This window comes from Prosopis cineraria, unplaced genomic scaffold, assembly GCF_029017545.1.
Source record: "Prosopis cineraria cultivar Desert tree isolate PC_DT_omini unplaced genomic scaffold, ASM2901754v1 PC6, whole genome shotgun sequence".
Lineage (NCBI taxonomy): Eukaryota > Viridiplantae > Streptophyta > Magnoliopsida > Fabales > Fabaceae > Prosopis > Prosopis cineraria.
The window spans coordinates 4734400-4758355 of NW_026555337.1; the positions used below are offsets into that span (position 1 = coordinate 4734400).

At 32.3% G+C, this 23956-nt stretch overlaps 2 protein-coding genes and 1 long non-coding RNA gene across 3 annotated transcripts; 2 read left to right on the top strand and 1 right to left on the bottom strand.

The window, feature by feature from the left end:
* Positions 1-843: 843 nt before the first annotated feature.
* Positions 844-4954, bottom strand: LOC129314624 (cellulose synthase-like protein H1). The gene is given in 10 exon segments (XM_054958102.1): positions 844-1439; positions 1533-1771; positions 1774-1873; positions 2901-3088; positions 3160-3277; positions 3425-3637; positions 3785-3901; positions 3989-4114; positions 4251-4578; positions 4663-4954. Coding segments are annotated over 10 exon segments (2190 nt in total). The 5' UTR covers positions 4908-4954; the 3' UTR covers positions 844-923.
* Positions 4955-16196: 11242 nt separating this feature from the next.
* Positions 16197-17713, top strand: LOC129312673 (uncharacterized). The gene is made up of 3 exons (XR_008593666.1): positions 16197-16311; positions 16976-17041; positions 17588-17713. It is a non-coding gene; the product is annotated as an uncharacterized LOC129312673 (long non-coding RNA).
* An 890-nt stretch (positions 17714-18603) lies between these two features.
* LOC129312672 (uncharacterized) lies at positions 18604-22812 on the top strand. Its single transcript, XM_054955343.1, has 5 exons — positions 18604-18828; positions 19767-19909; positions 20016-20145; positions 20935-21126; positions 22424-22812. The coding sequence occupies exons 1-5, from the start codon at positions 18649-18651 to the stop codon at positions 22631-22633; spliced, it is 855 nt and encodes a 284-aa protein (XP_054811318.1). The 5' UTR covers positions 18604-18648; the 3' UTR covers positions 22634-22812.
* The last annotated feature ends 1144 nt before the right edge of the window (positions 22813-23956 follow it).

Genomic DNA, 23956 nt, shown 5'->3' on the forward strand with positions numbered 1-23956 from the left:
TTCCATTCCACTAATAATAATTAGTGGATAATTATTAAAAATTATCCACAGAGGCTTTCTATTGCTTGCTTCCAGCTCAGTCCATCAATTCCTTATCACATTTCCACGGATATATACTCTCTTTGAATTCCACGTGCAATGGCCAGTAAGGAACACGCGTCTCCATTCATTGGATGATTGGAATGACGATAATATATTAATAATTTTTAACTATTGATATCAGCCAATAATTATTGCCGAGACAATATTTATCAAATGAGTGGATTCAAGTTAATCAAATCCGGATTGATTGTCATGTTCGCGGGACATTGATCACTGCAAATAGTCTGACGGTTGCACACTGTGCCTCCGTGGTACACATCTCTTGCAGAAGACTATGCTTTCACTTTTCTTTTCTTTTCTTTTTTTGATTTTTTGGGTAGGAAAAACCAACAAATTAATTTATGGGACAATTATTTATTACTGTTTAATTAAAATATCAATTGATTGGGTAAACTAAATTTAAATTCGTCAAAATTGTTTTTCCTCGCAAAATAATTTCCCAGACTAATTATTAATCCGTATGAATCCTCAGTGAAAACATTTTCTATCTAAGCGAATTGCTATATATTTCCATCTCTTCATTTCTTCGGGGGTTATGCCGAAAATCTCTCACAGATCAGAGTGGCCATTGATTCTATCAAGGACTTGGAAATTCTTAGCAGTATTTTCGATGTAAATACGATGCCATGGGAAAAAAAAAAAAAGTGAAAAGAGGAAAGGAGGAGAAACTTGTGTGAAATTCGGAAAGGATAGCGACCCCGCGGCATTAATCACATAAAAGTATATGAAGAAAACATAGAATAAGTAAATTTTTTATTTTATTTTTTAAAAATACTTGACAGTTTATCAAATATTGTATATTGCATAATTAGTTCACTTTTCTACTTACTAGATGTTGTTGTATGATTGGTAACAGTAGGAAGGCACAAGAGCAGGAGGAGAAGGGCCAGAGTTGCAGACTTGAGGACAGTGGAGGAGGGAATCCCATGTTCTCTCTTTCCAAACAATCCTTTCAGAAATGGCCAATAACACACTACCAAGTACGCACAACAAAACAACTCCCCATTTCCACTCCCATTCTTCTGCGTTCCCAACATCCTCCATAATTTGATAATAGGAGCTGTGAGTTGAACCACCAAGATGGTGGTTCCCACCACGAACACCGGAGACCCGTCGAAGCTGAACGGAGCCACATTATCGGAATGGCAACCAGTACTACTCGGGGGTTCCTTTTGTGTTATCTCAAAGCCCAGAAACCAGGCCGTCATCGTCTTTATTCTTCCCATTCTTTGGTTGTTCCACCATGTTCGAACCGATTGTCCCATTGCCCTGTACTCTATCAGAGTGTATACGTTGTAAATCACGAACAGGGAAACTAGAATCCATGCCCAAGGCTCCTGAAAAAGCCATTGCACGTAAGTCATTTAAAAAAAAAAAAAAGCCACGAAATGCTTTGGCGAGACTAAAACATTTCAGTGCAGGAAGCTTACCTCTGGTAAGAAAGTGGAGTTGGTTATGAGGCAATATGGAGGTAAAAGAGCGTAACATAGTTCAGGTACAGAGCGTAGGGCCCAATTGGTGATCCACATGTAGGCCAACATCTCCCTGAATTGGATCTTGCCGAAGAGGAAGCCCAAAACTGGACTTTGGGGGCCCAACAAGACAACAAGCAAGCCCGAACCCCATCTCTTCTGCTGCGTCATTGTGGATATGAAATCTCCGGGAGCGAGGCAATGGGCTCAGGTGTGCGGCACTCTGACCTCCATCCTCTTCTATGGATGCTCAGCCCTGTTAGGACATCCTCTGACAATGATCCATACAACCACCCCACCTGAATTCTCCAAAGCAAACAACAATGTTCAAATTTCAAGAAAAGAAAAGAACTAATTAAAATTGATTTGAGTAGTAGAAGCTCTCATTACTCAATTAGTAGGGTTTTAAACCCAACTCCTATATATGTAATAATTTAATTGAGAGAAGTTTATCCATTAATCTTAGTACTTAAAGGGAGATATTATTTGCTATTGGTTGAACTTGCTCCTTATACTCACAAACAAATTTCTAAGAAAATAGGTCTTATGTGTTCACATTTTTCAATAAAATCAGAATATCAAAATAAGTTCCTCACACAAAGAAAAATTATATAATTTTATATAAAATATAAAAAGGCCAGGGAGCTGCGTTATTCATACCTGGACAAATGTACAGAGCTCCCTCTCTAACCTATCATGTCTAGTTGGTGTTACTTATTCCGTTTCATCGTGCTCAGGTTCAGCAAATGGCTTGGTTGGTAATAGCTAAAGTGTGAAGGTTATTGAGTGTTAAAAATCATCACAAATTTTTAAGCCCAAATTAATGAATAAAATAAATAAATTAGAAAAAGAAAATAAATTATTTGGAGTAGCCTTCCAACCAAGATCGATAGTTACTATTCATGGGTGATTGTTAGCCATAGATTTGCAGCTTGAAGAACGAGACAGAGAATCTTCTAAGCAAGAAAGGTGGCTTGTTAGCTCATTTTCATCTATAAATACTGCACTTGGCTAATCATTATGTGCATCAAGTGATGGGTGAGAAAATGAAAAACAGAGAAGGGTGTTGTGGGAGTGTGGGTAGTGAGCAGAGAGTGGAAGAGAGGAAAGAAAAAGAAAGGAGTAGCCTGTGAGAGAAAGAAGGGAAAAAGCCTATAGTTTAATGTATCTTGTTTAAGTTTGCAATAACATTTTTTCCTTCGTTTATGTTCTTTTTTCTCATTCTCTTGAAATATCTTAAGCCTTTTCAGTTGATAGACACTGCATTGAGGGCAACAATTTATTGAGGCATATTATATTAACTGCTTTAATTAATTTGGTGCCAACCTGTTTGCCCCAAGCAGTGCCATATTCATACCCACAACGGGCAACATGGCCTGCAGCCTCTAGTAATTTGGAAGGAGAAACAATATTCGGAGTAGAATATGTCTTCCCTTCCAAAGCTTGTACTGCCGAGTTGGCAAACTCCTTTGAACTTCCGAATTTTTGCTCTAATTCCTTCTCTGAAAATTTTTCTGCAAAATATACAAAAATGATTAAGAGTTTAGATCATGAAGAGACAAGAAACTTGTTCTATGTCCACGACCTTGATAGCCAGTTTCCATGTCTTCAGGAGAAAGGCCGTAAATAACTCCTCTTCTGTGGAAGCAGTTTGTTCCACCATAATAAGGCCCTTGAAGCCCTGCACATCCGACTACTATGTACTGCACTTCCACAAAACATGAAAGCAATTATGAGCTCCTCTGTTCTCACACTTGCTAATTTCAATTGGCGATAATGCATGCCTCTAAAAAGACAAGCTGAAGGGGATTTTTCTTTAGCGGAAAAGGTGTTGTTGAATTTAAAAGCACCTCATAAGCAGCAACCCACTGGTTTCCGAAAGGATCATCTTTTAAGCCATCATAAAATTGCTGAAAACATTGAACAAATGCCACTTCTTTGTGGCCCTTGGGGTCCAGGAATATGCACATTGCATGCTTAACCGTCTTCGAATTGTTCACCATCATGTCACAGTCTACGTTCAGCATGTAGGCAGCGTTGCTCAGCAACCCTGACACTCTAGTCTGCACATAACAATAACAGTCAGGAGAATTTAATTAATAGAGCATTTTTCGCAGAGAATTCTAGTTCTGATATGATTTATTATTTTCTAACTTGGAATTCGTGACAGAACAAAATTGGCAAGGAACTAGAGTAGAAGATGGTGTTACCAAAACATTCATGGCACCGGCTTTGTAATGATGTGAATGCTCTGGTTTTTTCTCTCTTGAGATGTAGACTAAGTTGGGCAACCCACCAGATTGGCCTTCTTTATTTTCCGATATAACCTACAACTCATGAAAAACATGTTTTCGAGGTGAACAGGCTATAAGACATCCATGAGCTTCACAGTGAAATGATATAGGTTTAGATACCTTAATTATGGCTCCATGATTTCTCCGTTCTGTGTTTGAGAAAACTACATATTCTCCCTCAAGCTTGCATTGGTGTGGTTTCCTGCTCGCATCTTCAATTTTTTGCCTAAATTTTTCATACTCTTCCTGAAAAACCCAACAAGCGAAACCATTAATTTCCTCTTATATGTATACAAATATGCATGTATATCATTGACCTAAGATTAACTGCTGAAAGAAAATAAAAGGAATGTAATTGAAATATCGTACGTTAGAACTTTACCTTCATTCGTAGACAATCTTGTGAAAATTCGGGGGAGGGTTGGCTATTGGCACCAGTGAGCTCATCAGAAAAGAAGCGAAGAGGAGCTCTGAGTTGGACGTTGTATTTCTTACAGAAAGGCACCCAAAGCTTAGCAAATTGACTGGCTTCAACTAGGGCATAGAAAGTAACAGAGGAACACCCATCATCGGAAACATAACAAGCTAGCTTGTGAGGCGGGTAATCCAGTGCTAACAGAGACAACACAGTGTTCGCCGTGATGATGGGTGGTTCAAGCACGGGGTCCGCCGTTGTCACCAACAGGTCCACCGCCGGAAGCTCTGGTACCCTGTTCTCCAAAAACATTGACGCATCATAAAACAACAATGCTTATTTATGCAACGTGCAATAAGGTGCAAGTACAGTAATATACCGTCGAGGGAGAGAATGGAGGTGGGTGATGACGCGTGCAGGAGTCCATTTGGTGCTGAGAATAACAAACCAAGTGTAGGTGAACCATGATTCGCATAGGAAGGCAAAAAAGCAAGGGAAAGTGAAGCGATTGGTGAGGGAGATGACCCTGTAGCTAAGAAGCAATAGAAGGAGTAAGATGAAGCTATCCATCACTTTCTGAAACGTTCGTTTCAGACTGATCTTTTCATACAGTCGGCCCTCCATTGAATATTCTAATGTTTTGCACCGTTCTACTATTCGATCGGCGCAGGCAATGGTGCAAGTACTTGTTATTATATATTGCAGACGAGACGGTGTCTTCTGATTAACAAGATAGACATTGAATCCCAGGTTGAGTGGTCCACCCGTCTATGTTATCCATAGGTTAAATGAATTCTAGAAACTTAGATTTTGTTCTCTTGAATTAACATATAATTACGTTGATAAAAAAAATTAACATATAATTACGGCTTTATTTAGAGAAAGGCTAAAAAAGCAGCGCATGTGTGTTTTCAAGAGGATACCTTATCTTTGGAAAGAGACGGAGACAGGGAGAGAGTTCGTTGTTAGTGTAAGTCGTGGAGTTTCGTACTCAACTGGTGCTTATCACTTTGATGTTTTAGATTTAAAATATTATTTTAAAAAAATTAATATTTTAATCCTTCAACTTTTATCTGTAACTCAATCCTTCAATTATGACTCGCTGCGACTCAGTCCTTTAATTATAACTTGCTGCAACTCAGTCTTTCAATTTTTAATTTACCTATAACTCGGTTCTTATTTTTTAATTTTTTTAAATTTTTTTATTAAATAAGAGGGGTAAAAAAATGCTCATATATCATTTTAAAATACTCTCTTCTTATTCATTAATGTGAGATAGAAGTTAACATGAAAAAAAAATTAACAAAAGTTAAGGGACTAATTTGTAAGTGATTCAAAAGTTGAGGGACTGAGTCATAAGTGATTTATAGTTGAGGGACTGAATCACAGCGAGTCATAGTTGAGGGACTGAGTTATAAGTGACTTAAAAATTATAGGACTAAAAGATTAATTTTGCCTATTATTTTATATTTATTAATATAAAAATTTATAAAATCATCAATTTGGTCTTGGTTTAATTTAAAAGTCCAATTTAATATTAAATTTTTTATAATTATTATAAAACCATATATTAAATTTAACCATTTAATTAAAATTGAAGTAGTCCAGATTTTATTACACGGAGAAACACGATAGTACTTATCAGTGTGAGGAGCAAGTCCAACCAGTTTCTTGTTTGGCTCATCAATGTCTTGGAGCTGCAATAGCCCATGAAAGTTGCGGACCAGAGAAAATGGCACCACAGTGTAGAATCACCTTGAGATTCTGTGACACGTGCGATGGACATTCATATGGATTCTTGTGATACAAGGGTAAGGGTGAGCATTGATTCAGTTTACTCAATTTGGTTCCAATTGTTTTAAAACTAATCAACCGCGTCACATAAAAAGTTTGATTGAATCGAATCAAAATGTTTAATTAAATTAAATTAAAATTAAACTAAATTATATTGGTTTGATTCGATCAATCTATTTAATTTATATGTTTTAATTTGGATTTATGAAATTTAATTGTATACATATTTTTTATACATTTTTTTTATATTGAAAGCCCAACAAAAAAATAATATTTTTATACTATAATTCATGAAAAAATTAATAAAGCCTAATACTATTACATTAAAAATTAAATTATAGAAATAAAAAATAGAACATTATATTAAACAAAAATAATAATAATACCATTGTAAGAGGTAGAAAGATATTTTCTATTTATTTAAATGAAAATTTATTCACTTTTTAAAAATATAAAAAGAAAAATATATATAATTCCATCGATTTAATTTATTTAATTCAATAATTATCAAACTGATTAATTAAAATTTTTATTAAAAAAATCAAATCAAATCATATAATTAAATAAACTAAATTAAATAAATCAAACTTAATTTGATTTGATTCAATCTTTGAATTTTCAAGACGATACCTTGGCTTTTGAAAGAGACAGAGATAGCAAGGAGAGCTGTTGTTTGCGTATATGGTTGGGTTTCTTGTGGGGTTCATGAAGTTTGTTGGCTGTCTCTGCTGCACATTTTCCACAGACCACAGCCTTCAATTCAGCATCTGAATAATTGAAGGCGTCCTGATATATCTCCAGGTTGCAATGGCCCATGAAGGATGGACCCACAGAAACATGGTATCATAATGGAACGGATAATTTAGGTTGAATTTGACAAATTAACCGGAACTTACTTAAAAAATTTAAAATCAAATTTTTTAAAAAATTATTTTTTAATATTCAGATCTACTCAAACTAGCTCGAATAGATATGAAAAAATTTGAGCCAAGCCTAAAAACAATAGAGTTTTTTATAAATATATAAAATATAATAAATATTAATTTATTTTTTAAGTTTTATATTATTTTATACTAAAATATTATATATTTGAGTGTATTTCTATAATTATTTTTAAAAAAATTAAAAATATTTATATTTTCATATTTTTTATTTTTAATTAATAAAATATCTCAAAATAACATTTGAAGTATATTTTATCATTTATTTTTATATTTCAAGATCCAATTTTCTTAAAAAAAGATTTTTGAGCCCTATACATTATTTATGTGTCCAAAAGATATATTTTATATTTTTTATAAAATAAGATAATTAAGTTTAAGGTAAAAATAAAATAAAAAATAATTTAAAAATAAAATTTGGGCATGTGTGCATTCTCGACTTTACTACAAGATAAACATAATAAATAAAATAATATTCTTGAATAATTATTTAGTTATTATCTATGCCATATTTGGTTAAAAATTGAGAGTAAATTAGAGTAAAAACTCTTGTATATAAAGGTTAAACAATATAAAAAGTTAATGAAAAATAATTATAAAAAATAATATTTTACTCATTATTAAATGATTTTATTTTATATAATACAATGATGGTTATTTTCTCATATTCTTAAAAACAAAAAATACAATTTACTTAAAAATTATTAAAAACTTTGAACTAATTAGAAAAAATGATTTAAAGTTAGTAGTATACCCATGATTGAATTGAAATTAACTTGATCATAATTAAAATAATATAATTTAATTAAAATATATAAAATATTTATATATGATCATGATAAGAGTAATATTTAAATAACTAAAATATTAATTTACAAGTGAAGGAAATATTTATGAATAAATTATACATAATACAACAAAACAGTAATAGAGCTATTTAAGTATAAAGTTGATAAGTTATTATTTTTAATTGTATTCTTTTAAAGTTAAAATAATATTTTATACTTAATAGAATTATTTAAAAATTAAATTTGGTTCAAAAATAAAAAAAATATTTTTAAAAATTTTTTGGTATTCGAGCCGCTTACACTAAGCCCAAATATATTAGGGTCGAACTTGATTATATGAGTTTTTTAGAAGGAATATGATACTTTAAATTCTATTCGAATTGAGCTCAATCTGAATAAGCTCAATCCGCTCAAACTTTTGACTCTGTATAATAGCATTGGTGCTTAATATTTGCTTGAGATTTCAAGCCTTTTTTATTTAATTTCATGTACTTGCGCTTTTTGCCTTTCCCTTTTACCTTAAAAAAAAAAATATTTTTGTCCTGCCCTCTCAATCATTTTATTACCCTTTCTCATGGGGGATCAACCCAGGAAGAATATTAAAGACCTAATGCAAAATTATTATAGAGGCTTAATGTGTTATAATTTATAAATGATATAATTTTTATTAAGATTAGGTTTTACATTCATTTTAATAGCGGTTTGTCAAAAAAAATCATTTCAACATTTTTTTTGAAATTTCAAAACATATGCAAAATAATTTTTTCTTATAACTTCCACATGAATGAGTAATAAGATTTTACTAATAGAAAAACAGAAAATATTATAACATATATTCTCAATATATCATACTACAATAAAGATTATTATATAATTAATTTATAAGAGGAAGATCAATAGGTTTTTTATATAAATAATTTTTTATAAGGCCTAAGGCAATTGCCTTAATGGCCTAAGGGCTTACATGGCCTTGAATTAACCGGCATCATCTTCTACACGAGCACAATTTTTTTATATCGATATAGTAACTATCTTACTTATATTAAGGGATTTTGTTTAAAAAAGGTTAATTTTTTTAAAACTTCAAAAATCATCATCACTGAAATTCATTAATTAAAAGAGATATTTAGTTGGTTGGGGAATATCACGGTGAAAAATATTTTAGAAAACAAAATCTTATATTGAAGATTATGAAAAAAATAAAGCACCACTGTAAAGGATGGAGTATTTTGTACTCTGTCTCAATTTAAAAGACACTTTTAAAAAAATTTTACATCTTAAAATATAAAAAATTTTAATACAACTAAGATTTTATTAATGATACTTTTTTAATATTATTCTTTTCATATATTCTCTTTATTTGTCAAAAAAAACAAATAAAATGTAAATGAAGAGTACTTTTAAATATGTATATTTTCATTTTCAAAAAATAAAATCATAAAATATATTTAATAAATTTTATTGTTATGTATAATTTTGTGTAAAAATATATTAATTCAATTTCGTCCAATATAACGTATCGATGTCAACGATAGCAAAGCTACTTGGTATCAAGATGGCACTGGAATTTTGCCGGTTCCATACACCCTATGGCCTATACAATTTTGGGAGCTTTTCTCTAACTGTGCTACAACAATAAATTTGATTATTAGGGATCGGACCTCCAGTCATCCTTAGGAAGTCATTAATTAGACAAGGAATTTACTTTACATAAATTGTAATGCATCGCTCGGCCATAGAGAAGCAAATATTGTTGCTAATTGTCAACCTGTGTATGTCATTGATGAAAAACCTCATTTCTTATCAGGGTTGTAGTTAACCAAAGATTTGCTGCTGTTGTGTTTTCTGGTTTAGTTTTTATCCGTTTCACGTTCCAAAGTGTATCAACATTCTCGTCATGGTTTTGCAAAGAATAAATAAGTAACTACTAAATACACTTTCAGATATTTAATTAATCTACAGCTGACTTAATTTGTGTGGCCGGAAAACAAGGTTTAGACCCCAAACTCAAAGAAACGGTTGAAAGAGACACGGACACATGACTGCAAGAACAAAGCATATTAAAAGAAAATTCAAGACTAAAAGCATCATGATTCATGAACCCTTAATGGCACTTCTACAAAGGTGCACGAAAAGGAAGGCCAGTCCTGCTGACTTGCTCACTCTGGATAAGGGAATCCCATATTTTCCTTTCTCAAATAGCCCTTTTAGAAACGGCCAATAACACAGTATGATGTATAACACACAGAAGAGTTCGCCTCCGCCTGACCCATTCCCACTCTGAGCCGGTGGCCGCAACCCTATCAGCTTTATGGCCACTGCTGTTAGCTGCAGAAGCAAAATGGTGGTGCCTGGTATGAACATCGGAGACTCATTGAACGTGAATCTACCGGCATTTTCATCATCACTAGAACTGGTTGGTCTTTCTGTGTCAATTCAAACACTGTGTCACATATCCCCAGGATCTTCAGTATCACGCTCAACACAGAAAAAGGCCAAGCCGTCATGGCCATTATTTGGTTATTCCACCATCCTCTTAGTGACAGTCCAGTCGCAGTGCACTCTGATAAAGTGTGTACCTTGTAAATAACAAACAGTGCAACATGAATCCACATGCCTTGCCCCTGATATTCATTAATTTCAACAAATTAACAAAAACATAAATTCATTTGAAGTATGAGGTTCACATACGATGATGTGCGCTCACTATGCAATAAACAGGAAGAATGGCATAGCACAATTCAGGAACACTGCGAGCAGCCCGGGCAGTGATCCACAAGTATGTCATGGCCTCCATGAAGCTTACCGAAAACTGTACCCAGAAAATGCATTGGGTCTGTCACACACATTTCGGATCTCCAACCCTTCGTATGGACTGTCAACCCAGTAAGCACATCGTCCACCGCTGCTCCATACATCCAACCCGCCTACAGGTTTCCAGATACGCTTCAAAACAGTCATGCATGCGAGGGGCAATCATAGATGATTAATACTTAAATTGAAAGTTTAGTTTTAGAAGGATGCATTTAGAGGAAATTAAAGAAATATTTCAGCTCAGGAACTGAACTCATTTATTTAGTTAAGTTGGGTAAAAGTTCACAATAGTTTAAGTTGCAGACCTGTTTCCCCCAGCCACTGTCATATTCATATTTACAAGAAGCAACTCGGCCGGCTTCCTCGAGAGATTTTGAAACATTTGGATTAGGAGAATATGTTTTGTCTTGTAAAGCGAGAGGGGTGATTTCACCAACTCCTTTGAACCTCCAAATATTTGAACCAACTCGTCATTATTATGTGAAGTGTTTCCTGCAAAAAGCCCTGTTAGAAAATGAATCTTTCCTTTAGTAGCTTTATTAGGGACGCTTCAAAGAACTTCTATTTATGTTGGCCAAATCATTGTTACAATAAAGCGTTTAAACTTCTCATATGAATCAATAATCATTAATGCAAATTATATACTATTACGCATGTTCTAAATATAAGGAATATGTCTTCTAACTATAATATTACCTTCGTCCTATATTATAAAATATTTTTAAAGAAATTATACATCTCAAAATATCAGACATTTAAAAAAAATTAAATTTTTGTTAATAATATTTTTTAATATTACTTTTCTTATTTTATTTTCTTTTTTTAATATTTTCATAATTAGAGTATTATATAAATGATATCTTAAAAAATTTATATTTTTATTTTAAAAAAATTATAAAATATATTTAATATATTTTATTAATATGTAAAATTTTATCTCATAATGCTTTATAATTTACAATAGGGATAATAATAAATGTTTGACCGGTACCATTTTCTATGTGGTCTGAAGAAAGACCATAAAGTATTTATCTTCTATGGAAAGCATTTGTTCCCGCACAGAAAATTCCCTGCATTCCTGCCAATCCAACCAGCCAACCATCACGTACTGCATAAAAGATAAAAGGTAGAAAATGAGAAAAATAAACACGTAAATGACAAGTAGTAATTAATTAAGAAAGTTGGAAGCCTATATTGTTGATAAACAAGACTAAATGTGTGTTTAGATTAAGAAAATTCACAATTAAAGTTAGAATAAACTGAAGTTAGTAAACTGAGGTTAGAAAAAAATATATAATTTTAACATAATTTATATTTGGATACTATTTTTTTTTTAAAGTTGGTTGGACAAACTGAAATTTATTTGAATAATTTAATTTAAAAATCAATTGAGATGTATAATGATAAAAATGAACATAAAGTTCCTTATAATGACAAAAATCAATTGGGAAATACAATCACTCAATAACTAGAGTATTTCACATTGCATACTAAGTGATAAAAACACGTACGATCACATATACATCAACAAACCATTTTACAGTGTATTCACCTCAATTCATGTTACTATCACACTTTCACTTTCACAAATCATTTTACGCTGCACATTGCCATAATACTAACAATCACGTGACAATAGCACAATTACATATCATAACTTGTTATAAACTGTACAATCATATGACACGTTAGATACTATGCATGATCGACTCCAACCTCATATTCTCCTTATAACTTTCAATTGAAACCATAGACTATAATTCAATTAGGGTTCTATTTATGTAAATGGACTATCCAAGCTCACCAATGGTAAGGAGTAATTCGATAAAAGGTTGCTACACTCACTTTTAGATTGTTGCTTCCTGATTCTCGAATCTCTTAGGTATCATAAACCTTAAACTAGTCTCCTTGACAAAATAAGTTGAGATAGCTATATTTGAGTCTCTTGACAAATAATGGGACAAGGCTCACTTTCGAATATTGAAAGATGACCATACTATGTGGATTTTATTTACTTTTCTCCTTAGGCAAACTTTCACCAATATGATCACGTAATAGTTTATGCTTGCATATTCTCATGCTTATAAATAATAATAGCAAGTTCATTGATTTCATTCACACGAGAGATATGTCATCCAAGCATTGCATATAACTCCACATCCCACCACAGTGAATATATACATCAATCAATCACCTTCCTTATTCACATCATACTATCACATCTCCACACGTATACCATTTACTTTTAAACCACAACTACACATTCACATATACATATTATCATCTATACTAAGTCACATTCATGAGTTTCACAAAATATGACAATGTATAAAGTCATAATCATTTTATCAAAATATACACATGTTACATCACTACCGATGTTTCAATCTATCCCTTTTTCAAAATAACATATATTAACAAATGTGAGGTTATTCTTAATATTCAATATAAATATTATTTGAAAACTTATATCAATTAACATGCAATTACAAAAAGATATGTTTCTCCTATTTACCCCAAACCTTTAAGTAGTTAAAGGTTTTAACCCTCAAACAAATGCTTGATTGACACATGGACAATTAATTTACAGTTAATCATGCCTACAACCATTAATGCCTCTATTTATACATACCTAGGTTCTTATTCCAATACTTCAAATGTTTAAAGCTCTCATTTTTAGCATTTAGGCTTACCTATTAGGTTTATTAACAGTTCTTAGCTCACATTGACTCTATTATATATTTAGCTCATTATTAATGGCATTCAAACCTTCTTAACCACCTCATTATTATCAACTTTTAGACATAATTGCTCCTCAATCACAAAAAACATGTACAGACTTGAATCATATGTTTAAATAACTCAAACAATTTTCATTAATTTTATTCAAGTCAATGAGTTCAGACCTATAATTTCTATGGACAGAAAATCACTATCAAAAGAGAAAGGAGAAGGAAGAGAGGAGCTTAGGGAACTTATCTTTAATATTTTCTAGCTCCAAATTGCTTCAAGTGCTCTAAGATTTTAAGTGCTAGCACAGCTTGTTAAGTGCTTTCCATTCTCTCCTCACGTCATATGCTTTGCAATATGTGGTACCAAGTGATTTTTTTGAGTTTTTTAGCCTAATGTGTCGTGGCACATGCTTTACGTGTTATAGCATCTAGCATAGAGCCACACTTCATTGTGTTTTTCTTTTTTCGAGCTTTAAGTGACCTGACCCTGTTCCAAACCAAAATCTAAGGCTAAAACTACAACCAATATATTCATTAGTCCTCTATGGCCACATACCATACTAATTTAATAAATTAGCCCAATTCAACTTAATTAATTTGGATTAAATTTTTTAGATGTTACTTTTCACCTTCAAGAATGATTTGAGGTCAAGTTTCACCTTGTTCTTAAGGTTTCATTCTATGGCAATGATGTCAAAAGTTGAGGGATATGTGAAAGAGACAGGTCTCTACCGTCTTTTATCTCTGCCAATATAGGGTCGGTGATTGTAAACAACCTCAAATCATGTTTTCCCTGTAGCTTGATTTTGTCAACAATGGTGTAAATGTGCTGAAGATAAGGATAGAGAACTCGACGTTTATTGACACAGACTTTTTCTTCTCCTTCATTGAGCCAAAAAGATCTTGCTCTAAGAAAATTATCCTTGATGATTTGCTTAGGTTCAAGGCAGAGAACAATATCATTCTTCTTCTTTCAGATGATCGAATTGGTAAAATTGAAATCTTTAAGGGAAGAAAAATAATGCAAATGTAGAGAGACCTTCCTATAAAGCGGATTCTTTAACATGTCTTCATAGAGTTCTGGGACTCTGAAGTACTGGTAAACACACGAACTTTTCAATGATTCTTGATTTACAGTGTACATCAATCTAATTTTAAATAGATTCAGTAAGTTATACCCAACAAAAACACTATAAGAATTAATAGGAAAAATAAGTTGTGGAGAATCACGATGATAGTCTAAGATGAGCTAGGCAGCTTTAAGGGAAATCCTAGTGATACATGGCTCATTAGGTTATCAGGGACAAAGAGGGTGTAGAGGGAGGAGAAAGAAGAGAGTGAGTGTTAACCTCTAGAATTTCATGTTATTTTATCACATCTTCCTCAAATTCTAATACATTTTAGCTCAATTGTATATGTTTTTATTATCCAAGTTAGGAAAATGTGCATTTTATTTTGGGTTTGTATTCTTAACTTTGATTTGATATTTTTTGGCATAATTTTGTGTTATTTTGATCGAAGACTTGATTAGAAGCACTTCTGGAGCTTTGTGAATGTTTTTGGAAGGAGTTTGGATGAAGAAATCAAGTACAAATTGAATAATTTTTGTCAGCTATAAAAATGCCAAAGTCATCAAAAAATTGCAACTTTTGTTTGTGACTTTTACTGCTGTCAGAAAAATATTGCATTTTATTTATCAAAAATTGGTTGGCAAGTCATATATATGTTGAGAGTTCAACTCAAAATGCATTCTTCAGACTTTGAACAACCATTTGAAGCTTGGTGTGCTAGGGTTTAGGTATTGAAAGAGTTAGGTCCAAGAGAACGAAGTTTTAAAAACATTTGGAGCTTGTTTTCTTCGATCTTTTTGTTCCTCTTCCCTTTTCTCTCTTATATTCTGATATAGGTCCATATATTTTATGTATTTGTATCTTTTAAATTATTATGGGTAGCTAAACACTTTATTCTAGGCTTATTTAAAACCCTTATATGGATTAACATTATGTTCCTTCTCTCTTTTTGTGATTAATAATATATATGTGTTTATTTTACTTTTTTCTTAATGCTTCTAAGTAATTGGCCATCATTTAAATGTTGGGTTCACTTGATTGATATTTAAGAGGGCTAGGTTAACTGTAAAACTTGGGTAAAATAGTACAAGAACTTGATGTTTGTATGTTGAATGGATGGTTTTGCTAGTAGGATAGAGATATACTTGCTAACCTTGCATAACCACATTAGGGTTGGAGTGAAAAATTGAGTTTTATTAATTATAACAAGAAATTTGGCAATTAATTTAACTAAATACTTGTTCATGACTTAAGAGAGCTTATTCATGTATTTTTAAAACTCTAAGTTAACACTTTTTTTTATTGAAAGCATTTAAGAGAGGACATGATTTTGGTGTTATGTGTAACATCCTGATTTTTTTTATATAATAAAGAAATTGTGGAATTTAGGTTTTGAGAAAAAAAACGATAATAATAGGAATTTATATTATTTGAAGTTATTTAGAAATAATATTATGGTTAGGTATTTAATTATGAATTTAAAAATTTAAATTTAAAATCACGTAAGCAATATTTAGTTAAAATATAATACATAAATAATTTTTTTTTATGTATGTGTTGAAAAAAAAAAAGAGAAGGTAGAAGGAACAAAAAAAAGGGGTGGAAGGTTGTTGTTTTTAAGTCCCACATTGGTTAGATGAGGGAAGAGAAGAGGTGCTTTCATGTATAAAAAGGAGGGGGTGTGTGCATTAGGAAGCATGAGAGGCTAAGATGCAATTTAGAGAAAATTACAACTTTTGGCCCAAAGGTTTGAATAATTAAATTCAAACCTATAGTTTTTTTTAATATAATTTTGGAACTCACAATCCCATTTTTATATTATTTTTCTCTCTTCCTCTCACGTTGCTCGGTGTTTTCTCGCAAGGGGAAATTATTTTCTTTTTCTTCAGGTATGTTCTAACTTTCCTATTTAGATTAGCATTTAAAAATTTATTTAATTACAAAATTAATTTTATAGTTATTTTCTAAATAATATTAGCTTTCTAGTGATATGATTATTTTGTAGGATAGAGTAAATATTTTGATTAGGATTTTTCTATAGGATAGTTAATCTGATGATATGATGGATTAAAAATATAGGTTAAAATTATTAGGGATATAAAAAATATTATAGAATATTTTTTTAAGGTTGAAACTCATGTTTAAAAATTTTTGAGTTAAAATCTAGATATATATGGTTGAATTTATGTGGAATCTGAGACGTAGGGATAAACCTATGATTATTAAATATTTATTTAAGTATGAATAGGTATTTTTGAGGTTATAGAAAGGTGATTTGAGGCTTCAGGATAATTCTAAAATTTTTTATTTATTTTTGAATGAATTTTTAGAATATAGAAGGATGAAATTATGATATTAGAAGTGAGTTGAGGATAAAAAAAATAGTTCATTAGGGTACGAGAATTTTAGAAAAGAATTTGGAAAGTTAAATGAGGTATAAATCTTAAATTAGTGTTAATATGGACTATAGATCTAAGACTTTCTAACTCTTTAAATTAGAGTTATTTATTTTAATGTAAAATTAATATATAGTATTGTGAAATAATTATGTAGATTATATTGACAAAGATAGTGGTGAAAAAGGAGTTGTGAAGGGGAACTTGTTATTCAAGACACAAGGTAACCATTATTAATGTGTTGTGATGAGTGTGTTTGTGAATGATTATGTGTTGTTTTGTTGTTTGAAAAAATTATGAATTATTGAAAATAAATACTATATACTTGTTTGAAATTATTGCCAAGTGGGTTAAAAATTTATTTTTGTTTATCATGATGAGATATTATTGTTTGGATATATTCCTGTTTGGATATTTGAATGATGCATGACTTGTCAGGGTATTTTAATGTATGGTGTTAATGGGAATTTCTGTTCGGTTAATTATTACCACGTGGTAAGCCCTCATTGGACCCAATGAGTGGCGTGTCGCTTGGTCCAACTCACCTTTGGCCGGGTGATTTGGCGTCCGAGCATGGTGAAAGGAGGATATAAGGTGCAGTCATGCAATTAAATACTTGTTTGGTTTGTTTGAAAATATTGTTCGGTTAAATGTTTTGTGTGCCCACTTAACAATCGCATGATTAGTTACATCCGCATGCATCATTACATATTAATTTTTGGTTACTGGGACTTTTAAGTCTCATTCCCCGTGGTTAATATTTTTACAGGAGTGAGTCCGGCTGAGAAAGCACCAGAGGTGTAATTATGGTGTATGAGACACCATCTTTTACGTTGCCTCTTATTTTAGATTATACAATGTATCTTGTGCCAACTTAGGACATATCTTCTTTGTGGAGCATGTAAACTCTAATCCTTTTTATTAAATGCATTTATATGTTCAAGAGGATTATGTCTGTCCCTTTTAATTTATGACCTGATTTGAATAATATGCTATGAGAATCATGTCTGTCCCTCATGGTTCTAATTACTTTTTGAGATATTTTAAAACCTGTGATATATTGTCTTGGATGTATCATGGTAGAAATTTTTCTACCATGATAAGGGTTCAATGAAAAAAAAAGTAAAAAAAAAAAGATTTGCTGAATTAATAACTTGCAAAAAATCGGTCTATAAATTTGAGGATGTTACATTATGAGACACAAGAGAATAAATAATCTTAGATCCAAATTGGTGCTTAAAGTCTGTGAGTCAATTTGTTTTCTTTATTTTTTAGTGTTAATTTAGTTTCAAAATCATTTTCACCTAATTATGTTTGACTCAACTTAATTGAACTCACTTTATCTTTTGCTTGATAATTGTTTTTAAACAAGTTCTTAAAGAAATGATGCTTAACTTTTATTATATTACTTGTTACGACTCGTGCATTTGCGGTAAGCAACAGTGAAACATCGAGGAGAGTGAAAGCTTGGAGAAGTAGAAAATGATAGGATCTATTTTAACTAAGGCAATGACTGTTAATTCTAAATTAACAATGAGGGCACGGATATTTTAAATTTAATTATTTAAAGTTTAAAATATATCAATTATAAATATAAGATTTAAATTGCCTGGAATTTATAATTAAGAATTTAAATTATATATTAATCTTTATATTTATCATTGTTTGTTACGGGCAATTTCCCGGCATATTATTATATTGACACTTGCCCCGCAACGCAAAAAACGACACCGTTGTGCAGCTTCGTCTCCTCCCCGCGATCATACCATTTTAATAGTCCCACACGGGCAAGAGAGTGAGGAATGCAGTGAAGTGAAAACCCAGCGAGGAATGTTCGCTGTTCTGGCATCCTCTGCTTCCAGATTCTTCAGAGCAATCCCTCGCAAGTCTCCTCCTCCTTTCTCCATTTCAAACTTCATTCCCCTCTCTGCTTCCCGCACCTCAGTCCGTTCCATGGCTGATTCTACATCATCTCCTTTCAAGAAAATTCAGATTCAGAGGGATGACACTGTGAGTACCCCTACCCTCCCTCCATGACTTATTTGCTGTTTTTAGTTAATAGATTTCGGAATTTTTGGTCTGGCAATTTTTCCGAATTTGTTATCCGACTTGCATCTCGGCCAATTTTTCGTTCTCAGGGTTTGACATATGCCTTTAGATGATTTTTTGATGTCACTTTCCTTTTCTTTTATATTGTTGAGTCTGGGTGCTGTTGGGAATTGATCTTATCAGTAGAAGTTTGAGTTGGTGACTCTGGGCTTTTAGAACTACACTGCACTGCTTTCTTTTAGCGGTCAAAATAGATTATTTTGCTTGCGGGTGTGCTTAGATGACGTACACAGTTTAATTTTATTGGAGGATTTTATGAATTTCTGCCGTAGATTTGTGACTGTCCATGACCTTTTGAAGGTGACGAATAAAACTCATTATCTTGGACCGTTGCCGACACCCTCTCTTTAGCATGCTTACATCCATTTAAAACGTTATTCAAATTCTGTCTACATTGTTTATGGAGCAACTTCGAATGAGAAACTACTATTATGAAGTTGTTCCTTCTGCTCTATTGAACAGCGAGGAAGTTGTTTCTAAACCTAATCAGAAGACTGAATGATGCCATTTATCTTGTGTCAAGTGTGTTCTCTACTTGGAAACTGTAATATTTATACCTAGAGATTCTGTTTAACAACTTGGGCAGATCAAGTAACAGAGTAGAAACTAATTGTTGTATCTTATAGCCTATACTAATGAGACCTGATGCCCAATATTTTTCCATGCTTTTTAGCTGTAATGCAGTGTGTTGTGCTTTAGATCAAACTCATTTTTAACCCTTGTCATCGTGATGTATCTAAATTTTTATTGTGGTATATGCTATCATAATTTTTCATGTTGTTTTACATGCAGTAGTTGTTCATCTTCTTTTTTTTTTTTTTTCTCTTTTCAATTATCAGACATTCGATGCTTATGTTGTTGGCAAAGAAAATGCACCTGGAATTGTTGTGCTCCAAGAATGGTGGGGGGTGGACTTTGAAATTAAGAACCATGCTGTGAAGATTTCTCAGCTTGGTCCTGGATTCAAAGCTCTTATTCCAGAGTAAGATTTTTGCTCTAACTAAAGTTCTAAAATTTTCATTATGCGTCACTTCATATTATAGGTTGCATTTGGATGTCTTATGGCAGATTTTTTCCTTCTTTTTCAGTCTTTACAGAGGGAAAGTTGGTCTGGATGTTGCAGAAGCACAGCATTTGATGGATGGTCTTGACTGGCAAGGTGCTGTAAAGGATATTCGTGCTTCAGTGAACTGGCTTAAAGCCAATGGTTCAACAAAGGTTTGCCAGTGTTCATGTGTTGTCCAGATAAAATTCATTTATTTAAGAATGTCCTCTCTTAGGCCATCTTTGACTCGTGGGTTTTTAAATATAATTTTTTATTTACCTTTTTATTTCCGGAAGTTAATTTTTTATTAACTTTTTAATAATTTTACTTTTATTTGGATTCCATAGTTTCAGAAGGTTCTTCTGGTTTTCATCTATCCATTCAGTAGCCATGCCATGCGATTCAAAAGCAGATTAATCTGGGTCTGACTTATGACTTAACTTGTGCAGTGGTGACTAGGTAGCTGCTGTAGGCTGTAAGTATTGCTTAAAAATGTCACGTGATTAATAATTAATCAGAATGCCTCTTCGGGCTGCTATGCATTTACCCCAAATCTATAGTTTCCTACATTTAAATCTGACAATGCAGCAATGCAGAACATCTAAACAGTCAACATTTGTGATCTTTCAAAGCCACATTCTTTTCTTAATTTAGAAAAACTGAGGATAGTGATCATAATAATGTATTGATAGCACTAGACGGAAATTGATTGAAAGCAATTTATAATTATTGGCTTAAAAAATTATGGGTGGGGAGCAAACCTGTCATAAGTTTAAAATCTGACGGTTGAGATCCTCAGATTTTCAAATAGTGAGCACAGCATTGGTTTGTCTTTTTACTTAAAATTTGTGATTTGATTAACACTGTTTTCTTTCATTTTTTTGAGTATAATTTCAAATTAACGTATTGCTCCAATTGAAGCTAGACCTTTTGATAAACTAAATGTAAAATTATTGCCACAGTCTGGTGTTACTGGATTTTGCATGGGTGGTGCTCTCTCTATTGCAAGTTCTGTCTTGGTTCCAGAGGTTGATGCTGTTGTAGCTTTCTATGGAGTCCCTTCTTCAGAACTTGCAGACCCTGCCCAAGCCAAGGCTCCTGTTCAGGCTCACTTTGGTGAACTGGATAATTTTGTTGGCTTTTCAGATGTCACGGTATGGGATTATCTTTGTCCTCTGTTAAACATGACTTCTGTTTTCAGGGAGTTTCATCGATTCTAGAGCTTAAAATCAATGTCCATTGGAGTTAGTAAGAGACAAATGGATGGTTGACAAATCAGAGCTTTGAATTAATATGCATTCTCTTCGTAAAAGAATCAAGATGGAATGAAAATGGAATGGCCAATAGATGTAGTCTGCATATTATTTCATTTATGTTCAGCAAGAAAATGACATGAACGTAGCTTGGCTTCCGTTTGCTTTTTAGCTTTTATTAATCTCAACCTACAATAATTGCAGCCTTAGTAAAAGGAACTAGATAGTTTTCAGTCATTATGATTCACCTCTTAAACATCAACTCCAATTCCTCCTTGAGGATCTTTTTGTGGGTTGAAATTGCAAATTCTTATGGTCATAAGTGAATCAAACCCTGTTCAGCCCAGACCTGTACCTTTTAACACAACCCAATCTCTATAGTGATGTTTCAACCTTTGGCATTTTGGTCACTCCAATGTTGCCAAAGTGTGACAGGAAACCCAACAAAAGAAAAAAAATCATGTTTTTAACCTGCATGGCCTTTCAAATGCTTCTAGACTGCCCATATGTGCACTTTGTTCGTAATTTCATAGCATCCAAGATGAGTTGGTGTCTTATTCTCAGATTCCTTTTCTTCTCTTGATGAGTATTTTGTTAAACAAGGTAAACTTTTATTTTCTTGGCATTAAATTGTTGTTAGTTTGGATCCATCATCCAACCTTAACAGTTTAAGTGGTTTTTTTTTTTTTCTTGCTAGCTGATAAAGGACTGCACAAGATGCAGTTGTTCAGTATCATCCATTGAATTGATCCAACCTTCAAATTAGTAACATGTGGCATTTATATAAAATAATTGCTAAAGCCCCCGCTGGTGAATTCCTTTTTTTTTCCCCCAAAAAAGAAAGACGATAAAAAGCCCTATGCTATCAAAGTACGGTTTTGAATGACAGAAGCATCATTTCTATCTTTCTGAACTCTATCTCTGCATTCCTGTTGCACGTTCAGGAAGGGCCTGTGTTTCCCTTGAAAGGAACACAATGCTTCTCCTGTGATGCTATTGTTCTAATTTCATCTTTGCAGGGGCAAAACCCAAATTTTGTGTTCCCATATCTGGTTTTTAATGTCTCTATCCTATCAATTATTCTTAGAGCTTCTCTGAAATAAGTTCAAGAAATGGTCCCTGCATCAGACAAGGCGAAATGCGTATTTTTTGAGTCTTATCTGTTTGTGGTGTCTTCTGACATCATTTGATGTTTCAGGCTGCTAAGGCCTTGGAGGAGAAACTGAAGGCATCTGGAGTTCCGTATGAGGTGCACTTGTATCCTGGCAATGCACATGCATTCATGAACAGATCTCCAGAAGGAATCCAGAGGAGGAAGGGCATGGGAATGCCAGATGAAGATGAAGCCGCAGTTCAGCTGGCTTGGTCTCGCTTCCAGTCCTGGATGACTCGTTATTTATCCAACTAAATTAGCTGAATATGGCTGTCATATCCTTTACTTAATCTCGAGTACTTTTCTTTTTTCCTGGATGCTTGTTTGTTACGCTTGCCTTGTTTCTCATGAAAGCGCCTCCGTCGAATTCGGCTTAAGAGTGTATCTAAACCGCACGCGGTTCAGATGATTATGTTAATATACATCTTTGGCTAGCTCCTGTGGCAATGTACTCGGTTCTTTTTCTCATCTCTGCATGGCTTGGCTGTTGTATGTTAAGATACATATAGCCAAAAAAGTAAACTGGCAAATAAAAAGTTAACCTACCATTTTGTTTTATTTCATGCACACACGTACGTAGTATTTGTCTAAATTATTGTAATGTATAATAAAAACAAGTTCTGAACCTTCTTCACGTGGTTTAGATTTGACATTTGATAGTTCTACTCGATGTGGATTGTGTTCGCTAATTTGGAACCCAAACGTTTGGCCTCCGGATAAGATGTGGCTGGAGGGAGAGAGCTGAATGGGGAATGGCATTTGAATTGATAGACTTAAATTTAAATTTTAAATTTTAAATTTTAAATAGCATATTTAAAATTCATGTATTTAAGTCATTTGTTTGGATTATGGAAAAAAAGTTAAGGAAAAAAGAAATGAATTGAGATTTAAAGTAAAAATGAAATATTAGAAGTGAGAAACTTATCTTTATTTTTTAATGAATTAGAGACAATAATGAGAATTGAGGGGAGGAGTGACAAAAATAGCATATACAGTGATAGTGAAAATGTGACGAAAATAACAAGGTTAAAATAGGTGAAATTTTAAATAATTAGGGTTTAGATAAAATTTGAAATTACAAAAAAGTTATCGTAAAATATAAATTTGAATTTGATTGAAATTCAAATATTTTAATGTATTCAAATAAAAAACTTGATTCAAATCTAAATTCAGATGTCCTTGCACACGAAAGCACCCTTAACTTTTTGTATTTGAATTTTGAAAATTCAAAATAAAAAATAAAATATTCATTCTAATTACTTAATTAGTTTTGAAAAGATTAGAAAATAAATAAATCACATAGATGACAATGAGCAGTTAAGTTCAAAAATTTGGAAGTAATAACATTGAAGTTCTACATAAAAAAATTAATTACTACAAAGTTCATTTATTTTTTATTTTTTTAAAAAACAGAAAAATTTTAAAACTTATTTGAATAAGTGTGTTTCATTTAATTGTTTTCAAAACTATTTTCGTATTTTTTGTTTTTAAAAACAAAAAAAAATAACTTCAAGTTATTTTTATTTTATTTTTCTTGTTTTTAAAATACATTACATTTTTTAATAAAAATTATAATTA

Coding starts and splice junctions, on each gene's coding strand:
- LOC129312672 (XM_054955343.1), top strand. CDS start 18,649: ATGTTCGCTGTTCTGGCATCCTCTGCTTCCAGATTCTTCAGAGCAATC. Junction 18,829..19,766: donor AGATTCAGAGGGATGACACT/GTGAGTACCCCT, acceptor TTCAATTATCAG/ACATTCGATGCTTATGTTGT. Junction 20,146..20,934: donor AAGCCAATGGTTCAACAAAG/GTTTGCCAGTGT, acceptor TTATTGCCACAG/TCTGGTGTTACTGGATTTTG.